Below are 26,784 nucleotides of genomic sequence, written 5' to 3'. Positions count from 1 at the left end.
GCTTCCTCGCCAGCTCCTTCTCTCTCTTGAAGATGACCAGAGGGATCTAGAGAGGCGGGGGGAGGGGGCGCAGAGACACTCAGTTAAGGGGCGCTTAGGTGGTGTAGCGGGCTAAGCGTTGACCATGTAACCGCAGGGTCCCCGGTTCGATGATTCCGGCCGGGGACATATCCTGTCATGTCATCCCTCCTCTCTCTCTCACCCATCCTTCCTGTCTAAAATCTCTACTGTATCTGTCAATAAAATAAAAAATATGAGTGGGACTGCCCCACTCAGAAAAAATAACTTTAAAAAAAAGAGACACTCAGATAAGTTCAGACCCATAAACACACGCCTGCACGCTACACTCTAGAAATAAGTCACACACTCCTAACGATCCCTGTGGATCAGAGCAATATCACACTCGAGGTCGTGCTGTTATACTGAATATGATTTGGTCGTAGGTACGAGGCCACAGGTATATTCAGTTTAACTGCACGACCTCGAGTGTGATATTGCTTTTATACAACAGCTCTCGAGCGCCATTTATTAGTTAACAGTAATAAGCGACAACAGATTATGATTTGTTCGTTTATTGAATCATTTATTTTGGAATCATAATTTTTTTTTTTCCGCAACTGAACTTCAACTGGACTGTTGCCTAGTAACCTGAACACAAACAATAGAACACCTGTGCGGCGGAGTGATCCATATAGTTAAAAGTCCCGGTGCTGTTATACTGTATCGGCACTCATGGAATGCCTCTTGTCCAATCGAATGACTTGGTCGGAAACTACCTGTTGTATAAGAGAGCCTAGCTTTGGTACCTTGAGGCAGTTGTAGCCGATGATACAGAGGAGGCCGATGACGGTGTGCAGGATAGCGAGGAAGGTCAGGCAGGGCTGCATGTAGCCGGTGCTCTCCTCTAAGAAGAAATAAACAGGGCCCTCTTCATCATCCTCGTCGTCCTCCTCTCCTCCCATGTCGTCCATCCCAGACCCCCCGTCCTCCTCGGCCCCAGAGCCTTCGAACATCCCAGACGCTTCGAACAGGGCGGAGCCCTCGAAGTCCTCGTCTCCTTGTGGGCTGTCAGACACCTGGGGGGTATGGTATAGTAAGTAAGTAAGTAAGTAAGTAAGTCAAATGTGTTTGTATAGCACATTTCCCAGACCAAGGGTCACAAAGTGCTTTACATATAGAGAAACATAATAAAGAAGAAACATAATAAAACATAATAAGAGAGTGAAAGGCATAGCAGGTTAAAATAGGCAAACAAGTGAAAATAAGAACACGTAACAGACAACAGGTGTACAACAATATCAACAGGACACAGAAAGACAGACAGGCTTTTGGGGCTATCCAAAAGCCTGTCTATACAAGACAGTCTTTAGCTGTTTTTTTAAAAAACGAGACCGAGACCGCTGATCTAAGATCCGAGGGAAGAGCATTCCAAAGCCTGGGGGCCACGGTTGGGAATGCTCCATCACCCTTGGTCTTCAGTCTGGCACGGGGGACAACCAACAAACCCTGGTCAGAGGACCTGATAGACCTACTGGGGCTGTAAGGACGCAGTAGGTCAGGTATAGGGAGTATAGGGAGACAGACACAGAGAGGAAGGATGTTTACTGGATGTTAACATGGGTTCTGTTGTGAATAGACTCTTAAAAGACTCTTAAGAGATCATTTTACTGCTGCTTTTTAACTGTTTTATTTTCATTTTAAATGTATTTTATTTATATGTTGTTTATGTATCTTTGTTTGTTCCATATTTCTCATGTATGCATAACACACACACACACACACACACACACACACACACACACACACACACACACACACACACACACACACACACACACTCACACCACATCTGCATTTACACCACATAATCAATCACATTATTCACTTTTTCTTTTTTTTTCTTTGGTATTGCTGTTTGATTCATATTTTGGCATTATTATTATTATTACTAGTTTGCCATCACTCTTATGTACTTATATACTTTTTCTGTATGTTATGTTTGTGTTCTTTATAACACTCTTGGTGATTATTAGGTGGAGGCGCCACATCAGCCTTCTGGGTTTTCTTGCCTCCTCCTGCTGTTTATTTATTGTGTCTCTGTCAGCTGTGTACCTTCTATGTGTGAGAAATACATAAACAAACAATAAACAAAACAAAATAGCTGCTCAATAAGGAGACACAGAGAGAGAGAGAGAGAGAGAGAGAGGACTAGGAGACATCAGATAGAGATGAGAGAGAGAGAGAGATGAGAGAGAGAGAGAGAGAGAGAGAGAGAGAGAGAGAGAGAGAGAGAGAGGACCAGGAGACATTAGATAGAGATGAGAGAGAGAGAGGGGACCAGGAGACATTAGATAGAGACAGTGATGAGAGAGAGAGCAGACCAGGACTAGTGATGACCTTGTAGAAGGACATTAGATAGAGACAGTGATGACCTTGTAGAAGGACATTAGATAGAGACAGTGATGAGAGAGAGAGGGACTAGGAGGGGTGATGACCTTGTAGAACAGCAGGATGAAGTTGAGGGCGAAGGCGATGAACAGCGCCAGGAAACGCAGGTTGTAGAAGTTCCGAGACAGATAGTTCTGTGTGAGACAGAGACAGATAGTTCTGTGTGAGACAGAGACAGATAGTTCTGTGTGAGACAGAGACAGATAGTTCTGTGTGAGACAGAGACAGATAGTTCTGTGTGAGACAGAGACAGAGACAGATAGTTCTGTGTGAGACAGAGACAGATAGTTCTGTGTGAGACAGAGACAGATAGTTCTGTGTGAGACAGAGACAGATAGTTCTGTGTGAGACAGAGACAGATAGTTCTGTGTGAGACAGAGACAGATAGTTCTGTGTGAGACAGAGACAGATAGTTCTGTGTGAGACAGAGACAGACAGTTCTGTGTGAGACAGAGACAGCTAGTTCTGAGTGAGACAGAGACAGAGACAGATAGTTCTGTGTGAGACAGAGACAGCTAGTTCTGTGTGAGACAGAGACAGACAGTTCTGTGTGAGACAGAGACAGCTAGTTCTGAGTGAGACAGAGACAGAGACAGATAGTTCTGTGTGAGACAGAGACAGAGACAGATAGTTCTGTGTGAGACAGAGACAGATAGTTCTGTGTGAGACAGAGACAGATAGTTCTGTGTGAGACAGAGACAGATAGTTCTGTGTGAGACAGAGACAGAGACAGATAGTTCTGTGTGAGACAGAGACAGATAGTTCTGTGTGAGACAGAGACAGATAGTTCTGTGTGAGGCAGAGACAGATAGTTCTGTGTGAGACAGAGACAGAGACAGATAGTTCTGGGTGAGACAGAGACAGATAGTTCTGTGTGAGACAGACACAGAGACAGATAGTTCTGTGTGAGACAGAGACAGATAGTTCTGTGTGAGACAGAGACAGACAGTTCTGTGTGAGACAGAGACAGACAGTTCTGTGTGAGACAGAGACAGCTAGTTCTGAGTGAGACAGAGACAGAGACAGATAGTTCTGTGTGAGACAGAGACAGAGACAGATAGTTCTGTGTGAGACAGAGACAGATAGTTTTGTGTGAGACAGAGACAGATAGTTCAGTGTGAGACAGAGACAGATTGTTCTGTGTGAGACAGAGACAGATAGTTCTGTGTGAGATAGAGACAGACACACACTATGTGACAGCTGCTGGTGAAAAGTGCAACCAGTAGGCAAAGTCATTTTTCAGTTGTTTACATGCGTTTTTTTTACATGTGTTAAACTACAGATTGTAAGCTTTCAAATGATGTGTCATAAATTGATCGGAAACAAATCGGAAACAAATTGAGGACGTAAGAAAGATATACTAAACTATATTGCCAACAAGAGGAATCAGTTACCATGAACTTGACTCTCTGGACCTCCAGCATGTTACAGAGCCCAAAGCCTTGCGCAGCTGGTCTCTTCTCTTTCTTGGCCTTGGTCTTCACTTTTTTCTCCTCAGGCTCCTCCTCCTTTACCTCAGCCTCGGCCTCCTTGTCTCCCTTCTCTCCGTTCTCAGCGCTGATGGAGACACAGACATGGGAGATAAACTTGTATAACATAATAAACCATACGACTAGTATCTCTGTGTTTGTATAACATAATAAACCACTAGTATCTCTGTGTTTGTATAACATAATATACCACTAGTATCTCTGTGTTTGTATAACATAATATACCTTACCACTAGTGTCTGTCTTTGTATAACATAATATACCTTACCACTAGTGTCTGTCTTTGTATAACATAATATACCTTACCACTAGTGTCTGTCTTTGTATAACATAATATACCTTACCACTAGTGTCTGTCTTTGTATAACATAATATACCTTACCACTAGTTTATCTGTCTTTGTATAACATAATATACCTTACCACTAGTGTCTCTGTCTTTGTATAACATAATATACCATACCACTAGTATCTCTGTGTTTGTATAACATAATATACCATACCACTAGTATCTCTGTGTTTGTATAACATCATATAATCTGTGTTTGGTGAGACAGAATAGAGGTGAGAGGAAAAGAGAACTCACTCAGTCTTCTCAGGCTCTTGTTGGGGTGTTGCCTCCTCTGCTACAGGCTCTGCTCCTCCTTCTCCTCCTTCCCCTCCTTCTGCCACCACCTGGAACACAACAGTAACTGTCAATCACACTGTAGACACACATACTGTAGACACACACACTGTCGACTCAGTTCAACTGATCTGGTTAGAGGATTAGTTCACCCTATTTCAACTTAGAAATGATAACCAAAAGAATCATTACTCAATAATTATAATAATAACAATAATAATAATAATAATAATAAACATTATTTATATTATAATAATTATAACTTTATTTGTATAGCGCTTTTCCTGCAAACCTTGCAGCTCAAAGTGCTTTAATCATTAAATAATCTTAATTAAATTATTTAGTCATTTAAAGGCAATATTAAAAAGATGGGTTTTTAGTCTTGACTTGAACATATGTGCTGAGGTTGCATCCCTGATGTAAACTGGCAGTGCATTCCACAATCTGGAGCATAAAATGAGAATGCAGCCTCACCAAACCTCTTCTTTTGTACATGTGGTACACAGAGAAAACCAGCGTCAGATTGGGCTGATATGCTAGCAGAAGGTCTGAACATATTCTGGTGCTGTGCCAGTGAGAGCTTTAGAAACAAGCAGAAGGATCTTGAAATCTATTCTGAACTTAACAGGAAGCCAGTTGCAGCTCAAAGTGCTTTAATAACTACCCTATGGAGCCACAACACTCGGAAATTAAGGTTAAACTTCAGATAGAATAACATTGAATCTAAAAACAATTCTGACAAAAATGACCGAAATATAATATCAAGTGTCGTCTCACCAGTCTTCTCTTGAGCAGCGGGGTGCCTTCAGGGGTGGGGGGCTCGGGGGCCGTCGTCTCTCCAAAGTCCCCTAGCCCCCCGGGAGTATCAAACCCACCCTTTCCACCTCCTTCCTTCTCCTCCCCGTCCTCCTCCTCCTCCTCTCCTCCGCCCGCCTCCATAAGGTCCTCCTGCGCCTCCTGCACCTCCCTGGCCCCCGGCTCGGGGGGGAGGTCCCCGTGAACCTCGTCCTGCGTGGGGTCCGGCATGCTGGCCAGGATCTCCGTCACGGTCATCTTCTTAGCCTCCTCCACCAGGCGTCCTCCGAACAGGGTGTTCCAGATGAGCGTGAAGAAGCCCTTGCACACGCTGTAGATGAAGACCAGGATGCCGAACAGGATGGTGTAGATGAAGGTGGCCAGGCCCACCACCATCTCCTTCACCGTCATCTTCCGCAGCTGGCGGTAGCGCCTCCGGAGGTTCCGGAAGGTGAACAGGTTGAAGAAGTTGACCACGCTCTTCATGAAGTCGGCGAAGGCCGAGCTAGACTCGGGAGGTTTCTCCTCCCCGTTGGCCTCGTCCCCTTCTCCGCCCTCCACTTCTCCTCCTCCTCCTCCCCCTCCTCCGCCCTCCTCTCCCTCGGCTTCTTCGTCGTCGTCCTCTTCTCCTCCTTCTTCGTCCACCTCGGAGATCTGCGAGGCGATGTTCATCTCAAAGATGGTGTCCTCGCAGAAGTTGACGAACATCTCCATCTTCTCGCTCTCCGCGCCCTCGTTGACCACGTCGAAAATGAACTGCCGCTTGGACTCTCGGACCTGGGGCATCTCCCACTGGTTCCGGTTGGCCTCGCTGATCTCGAAATAGATGCGCTCGATCTTCCGGCTGGCGCCCATGATCTCGATGCGGCCGAGGAAGGGCCGGAAGTACTTGAGCACGCACTCCGCCTGCTCCAGGAAGTTCTGCAGCCTCAGGTCGTGGGGCACGTGCTCGGACAGGTTGGTCAGCAGCACGGCGATGTTGAAGCCGATGTCTTTCGCCGGCTCCTGGAAACGATCGGCAAACTCTTCGAAGTTGATCATCTCGTTCTCGTCGGCCTCCGAGCACGAGAGGAGGAACTGGATCTCGGTGAGCGAGTACTGTTTCTGGCTGTCCATGGCCTTGGAGAAGTCCTTCTTGGAGATGAGCCCGCGGGGGTCGGTCACGTAGTCGAGGAAAGCGTCCGACGCGACGATGTCCTTCAGCTTGAGGAACATGTCAAAGAACTTGAGGATCATCTCCACGTTGCTAGACGACTCCACCAACATGTCGACCATCTGTCTGGCGATGGTGCCGTTCACAATGTTGCCTGAGTGCAAAGACAAAAGGAGAAAGGGGTTGAGAAGTATGTGGAGAGGAGATAGAAATTGTAGGATGGGGAGGGGATGATAAGGAACATCTTACCTTCAAGTAGGGAAAGTAACATCACCACCATGTCTTTCTGAAGATCCAGGAGTTCCTTTAGCAACCCGATCTGACTGGAGTCCTGCACAAACATACAGAAGCAGAGAGGAGAGGAGAATAGTCTCAAATATCATTTGCTGACCAAATACTATGGTATAATCTGTTTAGAACATACTTTACAATACTATGTTTCCTCTATATGGGGGCTCATCCGAGGACCACCTAGTAGTAGTCTATACCTGTGTAGTAACTATGTAATTACACTAACAACAACTTAATAACAACGTTATTATTTTCATGCTATTACATTGGATATTTCTTCCATGGCAGTTTGTATTCCTTATGACTAACAACAATGTTAATACTACAGTTATTCCAGTGTTACTACGCAGGTATACGGGCAACTTAATGTAAAGCGTTACAGTTTTTACTCCATTTCAATCAAACTAATACATTTTGTTCAAGTTGTTGTCAATAGGCTTTGTTTTCTATCAAATAAAAGCACCAACAGCAGGGTAAAGGCCATCAGCAAAGTGCCATTCATTCATCAGTGTGAAAGCTGGTCACATGGCTAAATATGGGAAACGCTGGCAACAGATGATGATGGACATGGTGGCTCCTGGCTGCAGCCAGGAGATGACAAGAGGATGGAGGTGAGACTCAGATCACCTTACCTCACAGTGTGTTCTACTCCAGAACCCATCCTGGGATTGCATTTTCAAATAACAGACGTGTGTTTTAAACATCAGATATCATACAGAACATAGACACAGAGAGAGTGATGGACAGGCATCACAGATATCACACAGAACATAGACAGACAGACAGATAAGACAGACAGATAAGACAGACAGACAGATAGACAGACAGATAAGACAGACAGACAGACAGATAGAGAGACAGACAGAGAGAGAGACAGACAGAGAGACAGACAGAGAGATAAGACAGACAGACAGACAGAGAGATAAGACAGACAGAAAGACAGACAGACAGAGAGACAGATAGACAGACAGAGAGACAGACAGAGAGACAGACAGACAGATAGACAGACAGTGGGAGGTAAGAGAAGAGGGGAGGCCTGAGGTGCCTCATCCCTCTTCCTGATTGGTGGTTGCAGAATGAAGACAACGTCATATGAACCAAACCCTAGGTGGTACACAGACACACTGGTCTGTGGGCTTACTCATAGAGACCTGCACCACCAGTCAACATTTAGCACTAGAACAGCCGTGCTTTTTTACCTACTATTAGAGCTGCCTCTTTACAATGAAGATCTGCTATTTACACACAACGACCACTAGTTGGCCGCTTGTAAATTAGCCTGCTTCCTACACAGAAAAACTATAGCTAAAAATAGCTTTATACTAGCTTATCCTGATGTGAATTCTGATGATTTTGAAAATGTAAGGATACTGGGTGGTAGAACGCACATATCTAGGAAAAGTCATGAAAGGAGGGTCCTGAAATTTGATCGAGTGCAAAGATATAATAGTTTTTTTTTAACATGACTTCTTTACTCATGGCTGTTCTAGTGTTAAGAACAATGTTTCAGTTAAGAACAAGTCATTAGCTATGAACATTATTAGAATGGCGGTATCAGTTCCGGAGGAGTAAGAGCAGGAGACAGAGACAAAAACAGCTGCTAGTCAAAGACCCCTGGCACCCTCTCCAGCCTGCGTATCCACTCAGAACACCACAGAAGACAGGGGGTCTGCCCAACTATGACGGCATTTGCCAAAACCAGTTCAGGTAGATTAGAGTAGTAGAGGCTTTGGGCATGTGAGGAAATCCTTCTCCAACTACCTAAACTGTCCATGTGTCTCAGGAGGTAGAGCTGCTGTCTAATGATCTCAAGGTTGGCAGATCGGTGGTTCGAGCCAGGGCTGGCCACATGTCGAAGTGTCCTTGGGCAAGACACCGAACCCCAAATTGCTCCCAGTGAGCGGGCCGGCGCCTTGCATGGCAGCTTGCCGCCATCGGTGTGTGAATGTGTGTGTGAATGGGTGAATGAGAGACCGTTGTAAAGCGCCTTGGATAAAGCCTGTGTAATTTGAGAGAACTGTCCTTTTAACAACAACTAATGATGAGATCTCTCCATGCCCTCCAGCTCCAGATCTAGAGGCAGATGGTTCTCCATTGTTTATTTTTCACTCCCTGATTGTGAAGATCGGAAGATAATCAAGTAAGATAATTAAGTAAGGAAAAAACTGTATTCAAGAAAATGTGCCGGAAATCAGAATCTTAAAAAAGAAGTGCGCAGAAAGACAATGAAAGAAAAGATTGCGGAAACGAAGGCGAGATGAGAACAGGTGCAGAGGAGAAGCGTGGGATGTCTAAAGCAACATGAGAAGTCTACGTGTGAGATGGGTTGGGGACACTGTGAGACACAGATTCTTACGCCATTTCTTTCTCCGGGGTCAGGGTGCATCTGGCAGGGTTACACATCAGAATAAACATTTTATCATTCAGCATCATTTGATTTTTTAGTGTCACTTTCTCTCTGCTGTGCAATGGACCTATCGCTAAGCCACGCCCCGAAATTGAAATTGTCCAATCATATCACAGCGAAACTCACGACAGGCAGAAAACTCGGACAAACAACGGACAAATATCTGATGGTGAAAAGCTTCTAGACTAAATGTTCTTGTCATCTTTAAAACACATGTCTATTACTTGCTGTGGTAAATCAGAAATCAGAAATTTGCCAACTCCCGCCATTGTAAGTCACTGAATGTCATTCAGTCACGGTCGGTCAGTCATTCACTGTCAGTGAAGCGTTGTTTGTTTGTCCGAGTTTTCAAAGGGGGCGTGGCATAGCGATAGGTCCATTGTGGTAGGAGGACAGTTATCTACCATCTAGCCCTAGCCAACCAAGGACCTTAAGGGTTACTGCTTACATCACTATGTTATGTGGGAAAGTGTGGGGTGTTAAGGGGAAACATTGGAGCAGATTACACATCAGATATGAAATGTCAAACTGAATACACACTGAAAGGTCAGTATCAAATGGATGTAGACTTCAAAACTTGGATAAGTTGCATTTGTGGCATCAAAGAAAGAGAATTAAAGATGATTACAAGAATAGAATAAATTAAAATCCAAAACATAGTTAAAGTGAAAAAAAGTTTCATTATGATATGGTTTTTTACTATCCGATTATGAAATCAAGTTAATACTATGGTAAGAGCCCCCTTTTTCTCAACTTGTTTCTCCCATCTGAGCTGTAGTTTCATACTGCACTGTAGTCCTTGACCTGGCCTGTTCTGACCATGACAGTTCTGACAGACGGTTGAAGGCTTACCATAGCAATGTCTCCACCACTGATTTCGCAACTTAATATAAGCACCATGGACAGTGGTTGATAACGATTAATTGATCCCGTGCGATTAATTGATCCCGTGGTTGATTGAAATAACAGAGAGGACATAAACATGTTGTACTGCTTAGAAAGTCCCTCAAGTACAACGAATCCCCACATTAGAAGTTTCATGGCAAACTTGCAAACTCCCAAATTCCATTCCACTCCAAAGCAGATGGGCTAAGGGCAGGACAGGCTATTTAGTTGTTATTTAAAGCCTAATGATAATGGTGAGATTCCACTTTTCAACTGTTACTATTCAGAAGGACTGCCTTCAAAAACAAAGGTTTTCAGAGCCATAGGACATAGGAATTATTCAGACAAATCTATCTTGAATTGAACTCATAGATGATTCCTCTTAGCCACCAGAGGGGTGGGATTTTCCAAGTGCGTAAAGTCTGGAACGCCTATTTGGCAAGATATGTTTGCACCTTTTCAAAACGGGAAAACAATATCTTGTAAAGTGTGGAGCCAGAAGTGTATAAAGCACAAGGAAACTGTGCAGTACTGTGTATCAAGAACACATTATCTTTGCATGCGCATTGGTATGCACAGCTAAAATAAACGCTTAAATAGGTTTACGGAAATGTTATTTTACTCTAGATTTGTGTGTGTGTGTGTGTGTGTGTGTGTGTGTGTGTGTGTGTGTGTGTGTGTGTGTGTGTGTGTGTGTGTGTGTGTGTCTGTGTGTGTGTGTGTGTGTGTGTGTCTGTGTGTGTGTGTGTGTGTGTGTGTGTGTGCGTCATACCTGAGCCAGCTTCATCATCATATGTGCAAACACATGCAAGAAGCCCACCACAGCATCCCACAACCTGCTGTGAGCCAGGGACTGTTGGTTCCCTGTGCAGGGACCCTGAAAGACAGAGGGAGACAGTGAGAGAGACAGAGTGAGACACAGTGAGACAGAGAGAGACAGAGTGAGACAGAGTGAGACAGAGTGAGACAGAGAGAGACAGAGTGAGACAGAGAGAGACAGAGAGAGACAGAGAGAGACAGAGTGAGACAGAGAGAGACAGAGTGAGACAGAGAGAGACAGAGAGAGACAGAGGGAGACAGAGAGAGACAGAGAGTGACAGAGAGTGACAGAGAGAGACAGAGAGAGACAGAGAGAGACAGAGGGAGACAGAGGGAGACAGTTATTAATAACTAGATTGTTCCAGTGTCCAGATATTGCCACTGTGTCCAGAGGCATCAGCAGTATGTAAACTAAACGTTATTTCGGTCGATTATTTCTCCCCTTTAATAATACCAATTGGTATTGTATTTTATATCGTTGGAAAGCCTGGTTAGTCACCTTTACAACGGGTACAACTTGTAAGGATCATGCATTCGTAGAATGAGCAACACAGCTAAACGTGTGGGTAGTGGCCCAAATTCTTTTGGCCAAAATCCCTGCAATATTCTTCTGTTGGTATTCGTATGGTATTGTTTCCAAGAGTTTATGTACACAGCGTTTCCATTGACTAAAGTGTGTTAATTAGCCATTTTCCAGACAGAGATTCTGGGTACATAGGGGAAGAAGTGTAGAGGAAGTAGTGTACACAGAGACCCTCACAGAGACCCTCTCTCATATGGAGGTGAAGCTACCAGAGACTCTCTCTCATATGGAGGTGAAGCTACCAGAGCAGGGCCTTACCTGGATGTACTCTGTGAGACTGTTGAAGATCTGCTTAGCTACGGTCATCGCTTTGGAGAAGTTCCTCTTGCCCGGCTCGTCCATAATGTCCTTACCAGAGTAGTACCAGTAGAAGTCACTGATAGACTCCTGTAGAGAGGAGAGGCAGAGAGGAGGAGAACGGTCATGTTAGGAGACTGAAGAAAAGAGAGAGAGAGAGAGAGCTAGAGAGAGAGAGAGAGAGAGCTAGAGAGAGCTAGAGAGAGAGCTAGAGAGAGAGAGCTAGAGAGAGCTAGAGAGAGATAGAGCTAGAGAGAGATGGTGCTAGAGAGAGAGAGAGCTAGAGAGAGAGAGAGCTAGAGAGAGCTAGAGAGAGCTAGAGAGAGCTAGAGAGAGCTAGAGAGAGAGAGAGCTAGAGAGAGCTAGAGAGAGCTAGAGAGAGCTAGAGAGAGAGAGAGCTAGAGAGAGCTAGAGAGAGCTAGAGAGAGATAGAGCTAGAGAGAGAGAGAGGGCTAGAGAGAGAGAGAGCTAGAGAGAGAGAGCTAGAGAGAGCTAGAGAGAGAGAGAGCTAGAGAGCGCTAGATCCTGGTCCAGCCTAACTGTACCTGCAGTCGGAGCAGGTAGTCCACAGTGCAGATGATAACATTGATGGTGGTGGTACTACCGGTCTGCGTGCGGAGATAGTTCTGGAAATCTGCAAGAACAAATCCGATGGCCAGTCAGGCAAACAATTATATAGTGTCGTTGCCGATCAATGATCGACGTCGTTATACAGAAAACATTAATGAAATAGGGGTTGATTGTGTAATGACTCACCGTTATTGTGGCCCTCACAGAGCAGCTGCAGGAAGCGGAAGAGGTCGCAGGTGAATTCATCGTCTGCCATCACTTTCTCATCTGAGCAGAGGAACACAGAACCAGGAAGTAAACGAGTGGCCAGGAGGACACTCAGTTGAGGTATGTGTGTTTAGTTTTTTTGAAAATGTGTATTTGAGAAAGTGTAAATGGGTCCGTTTTGTTTTGTTTCTGGAAGTGTGCAGCGATGAAGGAGAATGTTTCAAATGAAGAATTAAGCCTGTTATTAAGTTAATGGGTTTGGCATTAGTGAAAGAGACTTTAAATTAGAAAAATATCTACATTAGGATATCAATAAGGCTAACAAGGTAGTGTTCAATAGTTCTACATAATGATTTTGTGTGTCGGTACATGCATACGTGTGTGTGTGTGTGTGTGTGTGTGTGTGTGTGTGTGTGTTTAACAGCCCAAATGTGTGAGTCGCATAAATCACATCATATCACTTCCTGGCCTCATTAGCGTGTTAAGGAACCACATTAGCATGTTAGAAACCACAAAGACCTCAACAAGCTCCTCTGTTTGTCTGTCCACAGGAAAGCGGACGGCAAAACAGTGGCCAAGGAGAGGCAGAAAGACTTCCACACAGCACATTACCTGCTACCTCCCCATAACTGCAGATCTGTCTTGACGCACAAGCTCTCCACACACACACACACGCATACAAACACACACAGAGAGCACATTTACACACCAACAATCAAGGAGTGTTGGACAAAAAACTCAAACAGACAAAAGGTCAAACATCAACGATGTCACATTGAAATGGACGACGAAACACTGGGTGGGGCGGCCCGTTTGACAGGGCCGGTCCTAGGCATAGGCGAACTAGGCGGTCGCCTAGGGCGCCAAATGCCTGGGGGGCGCCACATTGAAATAATTTTGTCTCTATGAATTTCATGTCTCTATGAAAATATGTCAGCCTACTGTTTATTTTTGTCTTGAAACCATTGTTGTCCATATTTTTACTGTTGAATGTGTGGGTGGTGATGAGGCAGTACTGGTGGCTTAATGTGGTGGTGGTGGCGCCCCTAACATTTTGGGGGAGGGGGGGGGGCATCAAATCATACTCTCGCCTAGGGCACCTAAATGCCTAGGACCGGCCGTGCCGTTTGACATTGATAAATTCAGTTGACATGAAAAAGACATAAACAGTATGACCACACATCCCCTTTTAAAGAGAACAACCATACAGTGAACATACAAAACAGAGGAGAGCTTTGTGTCTCTCTACGTCATAACCCAAAGGCACACATTCATGCAGGACAGATCTACTGAACTCCGCAAACTCCAGTGTGTGTGTGTGTGTGTGTGTGTGTGTGGGAGATGGAGGATGAAGAAATGACAAGAGAACCAAGCCACATTTTAGGGGGAGCAGGTCACCAGGTCACAAGGTCACAAGGTGTTTCAGTTGAGCACAGTGGACAGTGTAAGGGGGGGCTAGCAGAGGGTTCAATGAGGTGATGTTGGGCTTCACGTTGTGTGTTTAGGACCTAGACCTTGCTGTGTGGGGGGGCGTGAGAGAGAGAGAGAGTGTTATGGTTTTTAGAGTTGATGATTTTTAGTGACCAATGATCAGTGGGATGAAGAGCAGTCCACATTTATGTGACACGTTCTAATGCTTTGGTCCTCATGTCGGGATCTGATGTAATGATCTGACTTTTCTTTCGAAAAATGTGAATACATTTCCATGTTGTTGAAAATCAATGACACATCGCGAGTCAACTAACACAGCTTGTTTTGAGAGCCTGCTAACAATGTAAAGTAGTGTTATTAGAGTAGAGTTAACTAGGTAGCAGTGGGGATTACTCACCCAATCCATTTTGTGGCAGTATTTTCTCTTAACTAGCGAGTTTGTGTCGTGAATCTCAAGAACATTGAAACGTAGTTCCGAAAAGTCAGAACATTTTTATTGGTTGCCGACATGCGGACCAAATGATCAGACTGTGTCACATATAGACTGGTCATTCCAGTCAGTGTAACCTGTTTGGGTTTTAGTACCAACACCATTTCAGGATGGTATGTTTGTAGAACTTGCAACAGCCTAGGTAGCATGATAAACACAGTAAATACAGTACATGGGGAAATAAGACAAATTAGACGCATATTAAGATGATTTATGGAATGAAAAAAAAAGGTATTATTAGTTTAACAGTGGAGGAACAGCAATATCATGACTGCACCATGGTACTAGATGACTTTCTGAACATCACAAACATGGACTTAGACTCTCAGATCACCTTGTTAAGTTAACTAGAAGACTTAGACTCTAAGATCACCTTGTTAAGTTAACTAGAAGACTTAGACGCTCAGATCACCTTGTTAAGTTAACTAGAAGACTTAGACTCTCAGATCTCCTTGTTAAGTTAACTAGAAGCAAAATGATTGCCATTTCCAGTTTTTAGCATTTCATTTGCATAATATGCTAATTACTCGAATTGCCCAACATGCAACTCTTAGGAACCAAGTTGATTTTCATCCACTAGGCCTATAGATGACATTTCAATCATAAAAGTTAATAAGAATCACAATTTCTGGGTCCAAGAAATTTTGAGTGGACTAGCTATTGATTTCGCAACTCAATATAGTAATCATAGACATGGAGTGCAAGGAAATCACAATAGATCCCTTACAGTCTATAAATGCAGGAGTCATCTTGACCTACGGTATGACTCCTAGGTTTCAAGGTCTAAATCAGTTTAAACTGAGAATGTATGGGCAAAAACTATTGTACAACTAACAGGTGAATAGGAAAAGACATATACATATTCAGAGAGAACATCCTTGTGTTGTTAAAGGGGATGAGGGAACAGATTAAGGGAATGCATAAGGGATGAATAAGGGATGAATAAGTGGTAGAGTATTCCACACAGCACGCCCCTAACCCTGACCATGTGTGTTACCTTAACACTGACCATGTGTGTTACCTTAACACTGACCATGTGTGTTACCTTAACACTGACCATGTGTGTTACCTTAACCCTGACCATGTGTGTTACCTTAACACTGACCATGTGTGTTACCTTAACACTGACCATGTGTGTTACCTTAACACTGACCATGTGTGTTATCTTAACACTGACCATGTGTGTTACCTTAACACTGACCATGTGTGTTACCTTAACCCTGACCATGTGTGTTATCTTAACACTGACCATGTGTGTTACCTTAACCCTGACCATGTGTGTTACCGTAACCCTGACCATGTGTGTTACCTTAACACTGACCATGTGTGTTACCTTAACCCTGACCATGTGTGTTACCGTAACCCTGACCATGTGTGTTACCTTAACACTGACCATGTGTGTTGTCTTGGGTCTGGCAACGTTATAGTCTAATTATTAAAGCTGCAATTCATTTCAGGGCTTCTGGGATACAAGACCATGGACAGTTCTCTGTTATCTCCTCAAGAGAGCTGATCAGGAAAAGGAAGAACCGAGCCAGGTTTGTTCCCTCCTCTGGATCAGCCACTGTTTGACAAGTGTGGGAGTTACAGTAGATCTGTGACAAAGCACTCAAGGACAACCGTCTTAACTTTACAATCACTGATAATAGATGGGTCATGTCCCTTTATTCAGCTGACTACATAGAGTTTTAGTCTCAGGTCAAGTGATACTAAAGTAGCACTGAGATTCATGTAGAGTACAGTCGAAGACAAATATTACATCTTAATTTTTTTATATTAAAGCCTTTGTCCAGGCTAAAATAAAAATGTTAGTGATTGGAAAGTATATTTCAGTGGTTCCTTGAGTGTGAAATGAAATGCATATTAACTAGTACAGTAGTACACAGTACAGAAAATAGACTAGTAAGTGAATAATATTATGAGCTGAAGGAGAGGAAGAAGGACAGAAAAGAGAGAAAGAAAGAATGACAGAACCAGGTGTTTTATTTACCACGTTCTAGCTTCATATCTGAAAACAGAGAGAAGGTAGCAAGAAGGTGCATAAAGGGTAGAGGTGGGTTGAAGTGGTGGTGGTGAGGGGGGGAGAGAGAGAGAGAGAGAGAGAGAGCTGGGGTGAGTCCAGCGTGGCAGTCCAGCCAATGGCAAGGGGAGATAATATCTGTATATTATACAGTACAGTCTCTTACATAAACAGTCACAACTCAATGATTCATACAGCACATTTATGAATCTCATACTGATGTCTGTTTCAACAGCACAAACACACACACACACACACACACACACACACACACACACACACACACACACACACACACACACACACACACACACACACTCACACACACACACACACACACACACACACACACACACACAAAATCCAAACAGATGAACACTCACATACGAGACCATGTCAATTCCATTAAACTGGAAAAAGAACACTAATTCACAGATTACATGACAGGCGAGAACTGTGTACGCTTCATACAAGGCCCAACAGACCTACAATGGGCAGGTACATACTGAACCTGCAGCTGAGGAGATTCAATCAAACCTGCAGAAGGGCAGGTTAATGAATGACACACGCTAGCAGCGTGTTGAAATAAACCTGCATACAACAGGTTCCAATTCTACCCACAAATAATGTTTTGCAGCCTGTTCTTAAGAGTCTGTAAGTAACACATGGGTATCATCAGATAACGCCCCCCCCAGATAACATTTCTTTACCTCTATCGGCACTTTAGTCAACCCCAGATGTGTTGTCGTTGGTAAGAACGTGACGTGTTTTTCTAAAGTGTGACTGTTCGTGCAGAACCATGCCCACAGATCATGAACGCAACTAAGCAGGCTGCTTCTGAAGAGCACGGTCCCTCAGCTTGATGTGCGGAGACGTCTTCAGAATGGCTGCGGCCAGCAACATGATTCAACTACGGTACGTACATCATAGCAGACCGTGTGAAATGAAACCTTCAGAGTAAAGAAGAGGGCCGAAGGTCGCGTAGAGAACCACCGCCTTCTCACTTTAGTGAACCGATGCCTGCCTGTGGGCTGTGATTGAAGATAGCAAAGAGTCATTTTTACAGAATCTATTATGAACTTCTAGTGATTCCCTGTGTTCAATCTCTGCTGCTTCCTACGTCCACATCCTGTCCCTGTAGCTTCATGCTGACAGCCTTTCAGACATAACGGTCGACGCTTAACCTAGAGACAGAACTAGCGGGTCCGTTAAAGGACGTCTCTCTCTGGGAGGACGTGGTTTGGTCCACAGGAAATGCTTGGATGAAGGGCCGTAGGGCTGCTTTGAAGTTGTCAGATGTCAAGAAGGTGAAATCTTTCCAAAATATGACATATTTATTTGTGACTGGGGGGGGGGTCCTCCTTTGACCGATATATAGAGGAGCTGAATCATGTACTGTACATATTTGAATCATGTTTCCATTCTGAAGATTTGATTCCCATCAAACTGAGGCTTCAGAAGCGGCCTGGTACTTAGTTGACCACCATGATCAGTGACGTGCGGGTAGAGCAAACCTGCGGAGGTGCAGGTCAGTTAAACCGGCTTCAGAGCAGCAGGTGTTTGACACCTGTAGACATGCAGGTACAGCAAACCTGCAGAATACATGTTGTTTACGGGGGTCTACCTATACATGCTATTTGCAGGTGGACTTTCATGAGGTTGTTGCAAATAAAGTGAATGTTGTAAAGAAGGTTTTGGAAAACCTGCTCTTGCACAGGCTAAGCATACCTACTGTGATCAGGTTTCACAAACCTGCAGAGTTGCAGGTAAATTCAACCTGCTTATGTTTATTTACAGGTTACATTCATGAGCTGCGTTGGCTAACTAACTGAGTGAAGGAGTGAAGGAGTCTCCCTGGCCTTTGACCTGAGGTGAGCCTGCCTCCCGACACTGCACTTTTTGTACTTTTATTTCTGCACTTGTATTTTGTATTGCACCTTGTTTATAGTGTATTTTTATCTGTTGTTTCTCTTTTACTAGTGTTTTCTTTTGGCGGCTGTTTTTGTCGTTGTAAAATGTGCTATATAAATTAACATTACTTACTTACTAAGTATAAACCATCGAAAGTGGACCAATGTCAGATGAATCCCTCTATGGACTACAGTGTATCTAGTATGACGGCTCAGAGAACAGGACAGGAGTCTGTCAGTCGTAGTAAACAGTGGATGTCGTGGAGGATGTGCAAAACTATGTCTTTTTGGATGGCAGAGCTGGTATATGACAGGAGTCATTGTCACCGTACTCACTTGATCCCTCTTCTGACACCATGCCGAGCCCTTCAGCTTTGTTCTGTCTCTCAAAGGCATTCAGGTCCAGAACACTGTCAACAAACACACACATCGTCATTAATATCTAATCACAATATCTGGCTTCCTTACAGGACAGAAGATGACATGGATGTGACATAATAATAATTAATTGTATTTATATAGCGCTTTTCCGGGGCTCCCGGACGAGCCCCCATTTGTCACTAACCCGGCTCAGAGCGAGTGACAAAAAGGGAGACAAGTCAAGGGTAAAATAATCGATGTTTCATTAACAACTAAAAACTAAATAAGCAAAAATAGAAATGGCATGTGACAGTCAGTATCATCAATGGTGTAGTGTAGGGTGTGGGTGCGTGATCTGTACATGTAATGTTGTAAAGTGTAATGACTGCTGAGGTAATCAATCTCCCTACGTAGAGGTCGACATCATAAACGTACCTGCAGGTCTGCATAAGAGCCTGCACGCTCAGGAAGAAGCCCACATCCTTCTTGTCCCTCAGGTATTCCAGCATTTTCTGCACAGAGACAGGAAGAGGAGGGATACGTCAGCTTAAACAAGAGAGCCTAAAATGGACTGACTTATATAGACTGACTTATATAGACTGACTTATATAGACTGACTTATACAGACTGACTTATAGAGACTGACTTATACAGACTGACTTATATAGACTGACTTATAGAGACTGACCTATAGAGACTGACTTATATAGATGACTTATATAGACTGACTTATATAGACTGACTTATATAGACTGACTTATACAGACTGACTTATAGAGACTGACTTATACAGACTGACTTATATAGACTGACTTATAGAGACTGACCTATAGAGACTGACTTATATAGACTGACTTATACAGACTGACTTATACAGACTGACTTATATAGACTGCCTTATATAGACTGACTTATATAGACTGACTTATATAGACTGACTTATATAGACTGACTTATATAGACTGACTTATATAGACTGACTTATATAGACTGACTTATATAGACTGACTTATAGAGACTGACCTAAAGAGACTGACTTATATAGATGACTTATACAGACTGACTTATATAGACTGACTTATAGAGACTGACTTATATAGACTGATTTATATAGATGACTTATATAGACTGACTTATATAGACTGACTTATATAGACTGACTTATATAGACTGACTTATAGAGACTGACTTATAAAGACTAACTTATATAGGCTGACTTATATAGACTGATTTATATAGATGACTTATATAGACTGACTTATATAGACTGACTTATATAGACTGACTTATATAGACTGACTTATAGAGACTGACTTATATAGACTGACTTATATAGACTGACTTATATAGACTGACTTATATAGATGACTTATATAGACTGACTTATATAGACTGCCTTATATAGACTGCCTTATATAGACTGACTTATACAGACTGACTTATATAGATGACTTATATAGACTGACTTATAGAGACTGACTTATATAGACTGACTTATATAGACTGACTAATAGAGACTGACTTATATAGACTGACTTATATAGACTGTCTTATAGAGACTGACTTATATAGACTGACCTATAGAGACTGACTTATAGAGACTGACTTATATAGATGACTTATATAGACTGACTTATATAGATGACTTATATAGACTGACTTATATAGACTGACTTATATAGCTCCTTATTCCAAAGCGCTTTACAAAGGCCTCTCATTCACCCATTCACACACACATTCACACACAAGCTACCATGCAAGGCGCCGGCCCGCAATTTGGGGTTCAGTGTCTTGGCCCAAGGACACCTCGACATGTGGCCAGCCGGGGCTCGAACCGCTAGACTAACTGATTCCTAACAACACCCCAAAGTGCCTTCACTCAGACAAACTGCTTTCACTGACCCCCAGATCTAACCACATGGCTATTAGGGGCCAACTGTGCATCGATGGTGGCTGAGATGGGGTTGCAGTACTCCCGACAACATAAAAAATTGTGTTGACGGAAGAGAGATGTGGGGAAAGGGAGATGTGTCGTAGATGACTGACAGACTGACAGCACCGCTCACCTGCTGCACGTCACAGTTGCCTCCGTTCAGGATGGAGATGCCAAGCTTCAGGGTGGAGGACACCATCGCCCCCGGCTCACCTGGGAGGGACAGGAAGTCAGTCAAACTTTATTTCTATAGCGCCCTTCACAGGACGGACGCATAGGGTGCTTTACATCACAAATAAGGGATAAAATGGGTGAAAAGAAAAGCACAATCAATCATCAAAAGAGATTAAAAAACAAGAGGAACACCTCAAAGGGACAACATAAACAGGAACATAAGATGGCTATAGGTGACTACCGGCCTGCCTAAACAGGCGAGTCTGCAAGCTACCAATGGCAGCAAGCTACCATGCAAGGCGCCGGCCCGCTCACTGGGAGCAATCTGGGGTTCAGTGTCTTGCCCAAGGACACTTCGACATGTGGCCAGCCGGGGCTCGAACCGCCGATCTGCCAACCTTGCGATCATTAGACGGCGGCTCTACCTCCTGCGCCACACTCCTTGTACAAATACAATTAACCACTCTCTCCCTCTATTACCCTGTGTGTGTGTGTGTGTGTGTGTGTGTGTGTGTGTGTGTGTCTGTTACCTTTGCAGGCGCTGATCATCTGCAGTACCATCTCCGCCGCCCCTCTGTTGTGCAGTCTGGACTGCTGGTACAGGAGCCTCTGTTTCTCCATCTCTTTGTCCTGCAGGAGAGAGAGAGAAAGGGGGGACAGCTGTAACCCTGCCTTCCAATGCCCTGCACTGTTCCCCCCGCACTGGCTCTCTCCTTACACACACACACGCACACACGCTCACGCACACGCTGTATTCTCTTCCATGTGATTAGTCAAAGCTGTTGTTATCACAGCTCTTCACATTGGCAGCAGCAGCAGAACGTTAGACTAACAGCAGACACACCTGGCTGATCGGCCTGTAGGACACATACAACATTACAGTCATCTGAGAGGGTTAGTGCTAGTCTGAAGGCATGCTGCGTTTCCTCCAGAATCCAACAGTATAGGTGGCTGGTTAGGGTCCACCATAGCCTTAACACTAACATGCTCCAAGCAACAGGATCTGGGACCGGTTGCATACAGATAGACCCAGTCTTAGCCTTAGATCTCACTTCAATAAAGATAGACCCAGTCTTAGCCTTAGATCTCACTTTAATAATGATAGACCCAGTCTTAGCCTTAGATCTCACTTTAAGTCAGTCTTGCTATAGACTCTAAAATGTTCCTGTTGCATAAAGCTAGCCTATCAGTAACTAAAGTAAGACTGACTTAGATAGCCTGTCTCGCAATGCATTCTAGGTAAAAAAAACATGGCGGCCAAAACAGCTACACCTGTAGCGGCGGAAGATATGAGAGATAAACTCGATTTTCTTCTGCTGAAAACGTATGAATATTGGATGAATATAATGTGGAGAAAAGTACTGCTTAGCAGTTTTAACCAGTGAAGTAGTTTACCACGCTGGAGTTACAGTGTTAGCTAGCTACTAGCCCTGACTCGTTCCCATAGCAACACAGCTCTTAAGTCAAGCTTAGCCAGGGGGGAAGGTGGCTAACTGTCTAACCTCAAGATAAGTCAGTCTTGTTTTTTACGCAAGTCTTAATTAGACTGGTCTAACCTGAGAATATAAGACTAGTCTAAGGCAACTGGCCCCTGATATAAGAAAGGTATGTTGTTGGTTTTTTTGCTTTAGCATTTGTTAGCTAGCTAGAACTCCAAAGGAAAGCACAGTATCACTGACCCGGTCGATCATCTCCTGTTGGCAAAAGGAATTATACACAAGAATAAAGTAGAAAAGTCCCACCCACAATGCACCAGGCTAGACCCCCCCCAGACACATCCCAGCATCCCCCCCCCCTCCCTCATTGGCCGAGCCAGGGATGACAGTGTGTGTGTTTATAGAGGCTCTCCTTCTCTCAGGTAGACTGATGTGTAACTTTATTGCAATAACCTGTTGTGTTTACATGAGCATGTGTGCATGTCTGTGTGTGTGTGTGTGTGTGTGTGTGTGTGTGTGTGTCTGTCAGTCTGTGTGTGTGTGTGTGTGTGTGTGTGTGTCTGTCAGTCTGTGTGTGTGCACTGTAGGAGTGTGTGTGTGTGTGTGTGTGTGTGTGTGTGTGTGTGTGTGTGTGTGTGTGTGTGTGCACTGTAGGAGTGTGTGTGTGTGTGTGTGTGCGTGTGTGTGTGTGTGTGTGTGTGTGTGTGTGTGTGTGTGCACTGTAGGAGTGTGTGTGTGTGTGTGTGTGCGTGTGTGTGTGTGTGTGTGTGTGTGTGTGTGTGTGCACTGTAGGAGTGTGTGTGGGGCACGGGGGTGGGGAGGGGGTTGTGTGTGTTTGAGGTCAGAGTATGTCTGGCTGACTGTGCAGGCTTCTACTGTAGGTCCTTGGTAAGTACAGAGAATGAGATTGTTGTTAATTAAGTCCAATTCAGAGTAAAGACATACAAAATCACTAGGTTGTCTGGTTATTAGGATTCAGACAGATTCATCCAGAGGTAGGAACACAGCCTGACTAGTGGGTGAGTAGGACTGAGAGATAACAGGCTGGTTACAGACAATGACTGCGTTTACATGTAAACGGAATATTCCAGTTGCTGCAGCGCATGTAAACACCTTATTCAGAATATTACAATAACCCGAATATTGACCTTAATCTGAATATGGTGTGCATGTAAACACAGTCACTGAGGTAGTAACCACAGACACACAGGGCTTGGCTCTGGCATCCTCTCTTCTTGCCTCCTCTTACAGATGCATTGTGGGAGACGGTCTCAGGGGAGGAAACTCATGTGTGACACGTTCTAAAGCTTTGGTCCTCATGTCGGGATCTGATGTAATGATCAGACTTTTCTTTCGAAAAATGTGAACACATTTCTGCGTTGTTGAAAATCAATGACACATCGCTAGTCAACTAACACAGCTTGTTTTGTGAGCCTGCTAACAATGTAAAGTAGTGTTATAGTTAACTAGGTAGCAGGGGGGATTACTCACCCAATCCGTTGCGTTGTTGCAGTATTTTGGCTTGACTAGCGAGTTTGTGTTGTGATTCTCAACAGCGTTGAAACGTAGTTCCGTGTTTCAAAAGAAAAGTCTGAACATTTTTGATTGGTTGCCGACATGCGGACCAAATGATCAGACTGTGTCACATATCTTCTCCTCCAATTATTCTTGAAGAAGGAGGACATGAGAAGAGAGGATGGGAGAAATCGAGGAATCGAGGGAAGACTTTGGAGATTCGCCGAGTGTTTAAGACGAGAGGAGAGGTGGCTGGTAGGCTCTGGTAGGCTACACCTCATATGAGGACACAGTTATGGATGGAATTATATGATCCCTGGTTACCAGATTGTTGTTTTGGATCATCAAACTGTTCTTTGAACAATGTTTCAATGAAAGTTAAATAGTGAGACTTGTGGGTGAAATATTGTCCTCCAGAAAAAGCAACGGGTATATCATACCATCTCATTCCATATTACTGAGCCTTCATATCATCACAATATCCAAGACTGAAGTTTGAAATCATCACCATATATATATTTCATACATTTTATGCATATATAAATAATATATATATATATTTTCAAGTATGAATGATATCAAAGCTCTACAGTCAATAAATAAGAGGGTTGGAATTTGTGATTCTGAGGTAAAAAAAACACACAGATAGTCTTAATTTAGCCATTTCGTTGTCTTTAGCTTAGCACCATCTCTCTGCACTCGCTCCAGTCATGCAATTTAGAGACACAAATGACGGCCGAGACAGAGGCTACAGACAGAGTCCAGCAAAGGAATGCACCAGTCAGTCAGTCCACCATAGCGAGAAATTAGACAAGGTTGTTGTGAGGGAACAAGAAACCAAACTGGAAGAGAGAAGGATGTGGCAGCGGGGGGGTGTGGTAGCTCAGTGTGGTCACTCAGTGCATGGGGGAGTTGTTGCTCCGGTGGTTTACTCCCTGTTCCCCAGCCCCTGGCCCCCCCATACCATCTCTGTCTGTCGCACCTCAAAGGACAGCTCTTCCCCCTCCTCATCTCCCCCTTCGTCCTCCTCACCAATGTGGCAGCTCTGTAGGGGGGAGGGGGGGAGAGAAAGAGAGGGGGGCGGGGGGGGGAGAGAAAGAGAGAGGGGGAGAGAGAGAGAAAGAGAGAGAGGGGGGGAGAGAGAAAGAGAGAGAGGGAGTGGCAGGGAGAGAAAGAGAGAGAGGGGGGGAGAGAGAAAGAGAGAGAGGGGGGGAGAGAGAAAGAGAGAGAGGGAGTGGCAGGGAGAGAAAGAGAGAGAGAGGGGGGGGGGAGACAGTTAGAAAAAGAGTTACTGTTAGAACATAGGTCCTCATACAGGAAATTATATTAAACACATCAGAAGTCAGGTTGTTTTCCTAGCCAATATTAAATCAACATACTCACCTTTGCCATAATATCAGCATACGACATATATAGATGGTCAAGATCAAGTTTACTGCAATAAGAGAACAGCACAAGGGACAAAGACTTCAGAAACAGTCAAATTGTCATCCATCCTCTCCTCGTCTCCTCTCACAGCTGCAGTGACTGCATATTTCTCATGTATGCCTAACGCACACACTTACATACATCCACACACACACACTCCACATCTGCTTTTTAAATCATAATACTGTTTTTTACTATTTTTTAAATGACTGGACTTTTTAAATAGGCACTACATTTTATAAACACTGTTATGTCTGTCTGTTTTTATTGTATGTATGTGACCTATGTGTGTTTTTAATGTGGAAACTGTATTCATGAACTGCACGTCCTGCCTGTCAACGGAGAATTTCTGTCACTGTGTGACAGACAATAAAGCTATCTTGAATCTTGAATCTTGAATCTTGAAATAAATGAACAAATAAACAGAAAAAACGGATGTGGTGAGAGGCCGTCTCACCTCTTCTCTGTGAGAGCGGTGCGACTGAAATGAAGGATCAGCTGATGGAGAGGGTCCGGTTTGGACTCTGTTCCTTCCTCCTCCTCCTCTTCTATCTCTTCCTCCATCGCTTTCTAAAAACATTGGGGAAATGCAGAGAGGAATTTAGGATTCAGTAACACGTTTCTACACACATTCCAGAAATGGTGTCGCTAACATAAACACATCACAGCACAGGGAGGGAGGGAGGAAAAAGATATGGCCCCTCACAGATAGGTCATCTATCATCCTGTCCTCAAACTGGTAGCCCTCCGTGAGCAGCCAGTTGCGCTTGTATCCGTCCAGGAACATGTTGGACGCCCTGTGCCTGAGAAAGAGAAACATGCTCCAGGTTACTCTAGTCTAGTGGCGCTACAGAGGGAGCCCTACAGAGGGAGCCCTACAGGGGGAGCCCTAAGCCACAGCCATAGTGACGAGAGGAGAGGAGGTGCATCTCTCGTAGTATTTCTACCTTCTGAAATGATGGCTAGGACTGGTGATATCAAGCGAAGGGTTCTTTATATACAAATCTGCAGACATACACTTGTGATATACAATTCGCACTTCAAAAACAACAAACAAACTGTCAACTTATATGACGTCTTGCTGCAAGGCATTCTGGAACCTGCAGTTCTAACCCATTCTTAGCTAATGCAACAGAAATGTTCTTCTTTTTAACTCTCTTAACGATCAATAATAACTCTTAACTGTCAATCGATTATGTAACATATGAATCAATCGTGTAACCTATAAAGTTACGACGTCTCTACCTCGGGACGTTGTACAGCGGGGTCATCCTGAAGCAGGCCACCACCGCCCTGCGGCGCTGTTTGGACAGCAGCTTGTGCCAGACCATCTTCTTGGACTTGAAGGGATGCTCCGTCTGAGGGGGGAGAGGACGTCTTCACTTTGTCCCACAGTGTTGTAGAAGAAGTGCCGTCGTTTGTGTGACACTCTGAGGTTGAGGTTGTGTAAAAGGTGTGTATACGGTGTGTTTACAGTATAGTGTGTGTGTGTGTGTGTGTGTGTGTGTGTGTGTGTGT

General features: G+C 44.0%; 1 protein-coding gene across 1 annotated transcript in view; it reads right to left on the bottom strand.

Annotated features, from left to right (window-relative positions):
* The window catches only part of ryr1b (ryanodine receptor 1b (skeletal)), a gene marked incomplete at both ends in the record, with an annotated part of 143,409 nt that overhangs the window by 6,527 nt on the left and 110,098 nt on the right, over positions 1-26,784 (bottom strand). The window contains 23 exons of the mRNA XM_080547334.1: positions 1-46; positions 807-1,076; positions 2,496-2,582; positions 3,843-4,005; positions 4,524-4,612; positions 5,340-6,664; positions 6,760-6,841; positions 7,434-7,463; positions 9,158-9,187; positions 10,866-10,970; positions 11,754-11,882; positions 12,338-12,426; positions 12,549-12,629; positions 16,481-16,498; positions 18,757-18,830; positions 19,216-19,292; positions 20,847-20,926; positions 21,418-21,517; positions 24,803-24,883; positions 25,222-25,273; positions 25,724-25,836; positions 25,973-26,069; positions 26,512-26,624. The exon at positions 1-46 is cut by the window's left edge and continues 85 nt beyond it. Of these exons, the coding sequence (XP_080403460.1) occupies positions 1-46; positions 807-1,076; positions 2,496-2,582; positions 3,843-4,005; positions 4,524-4,612; positions 5,340-6,664; positions 6,760-6,841; positions 7,434-7,463; positions 9,158-9,187; positions 10,866-10,970; positions 11,754-11,882; positions 12,338-12,426; positions 12,549-12,629; positions 16,481-16,498; positions 18,757-18,830; positions 19,216-19,292; positions 20,847-20,926; positions 21,418-21,517; positions 24,803-24,883; positions 25,222-25,273; positions 25,724-25,836; positions 25,973-26,069; positions 26,512-26,624 (3,331 nt within the window). The remainder of the gene's footprint in view (positions 47-806; positions 1,077-2,495; positions 2,583-3,842; positions 4,006-4,523; positions 4,613-5,339; positions 6,665-6,759; positions 6,842-7,433; positions 7,464-9,157; positions 9,188-10,865; positions 10,971-11,753; positions 11,883-12,337; positions 12,427-12,548; positions 12,630-16,480; positions 16,499-18,756; positions 18,831-19,215; positions 19,293-20,846; positions 20,927-21,417; positions 21,518-24,802; positions 24,884-25,221; positions 25,274-25,723; positions 25,837-25,972; positions 26,070-26,511; positions 26,625-26,784) is intronic.

Source organism: Nansenia antarctica (assembly GCF_963989245.1).
Source record: "Nansenia antarctica genome assembly, chromosome: 17".
Classification (NCBI taxonomy): domain Eukaryota; kingdom Metazoa; phylum Chordata; class Actinopteri; order Argentiniformes; family Microstomatidae; genus Nansenia; species Nansenia antarctica.
The sequence above is the reverse complement of the archived record's forward strand: the minus strand, read 5'-3'. Positions and strand labels throughout refer to the sequence as shown.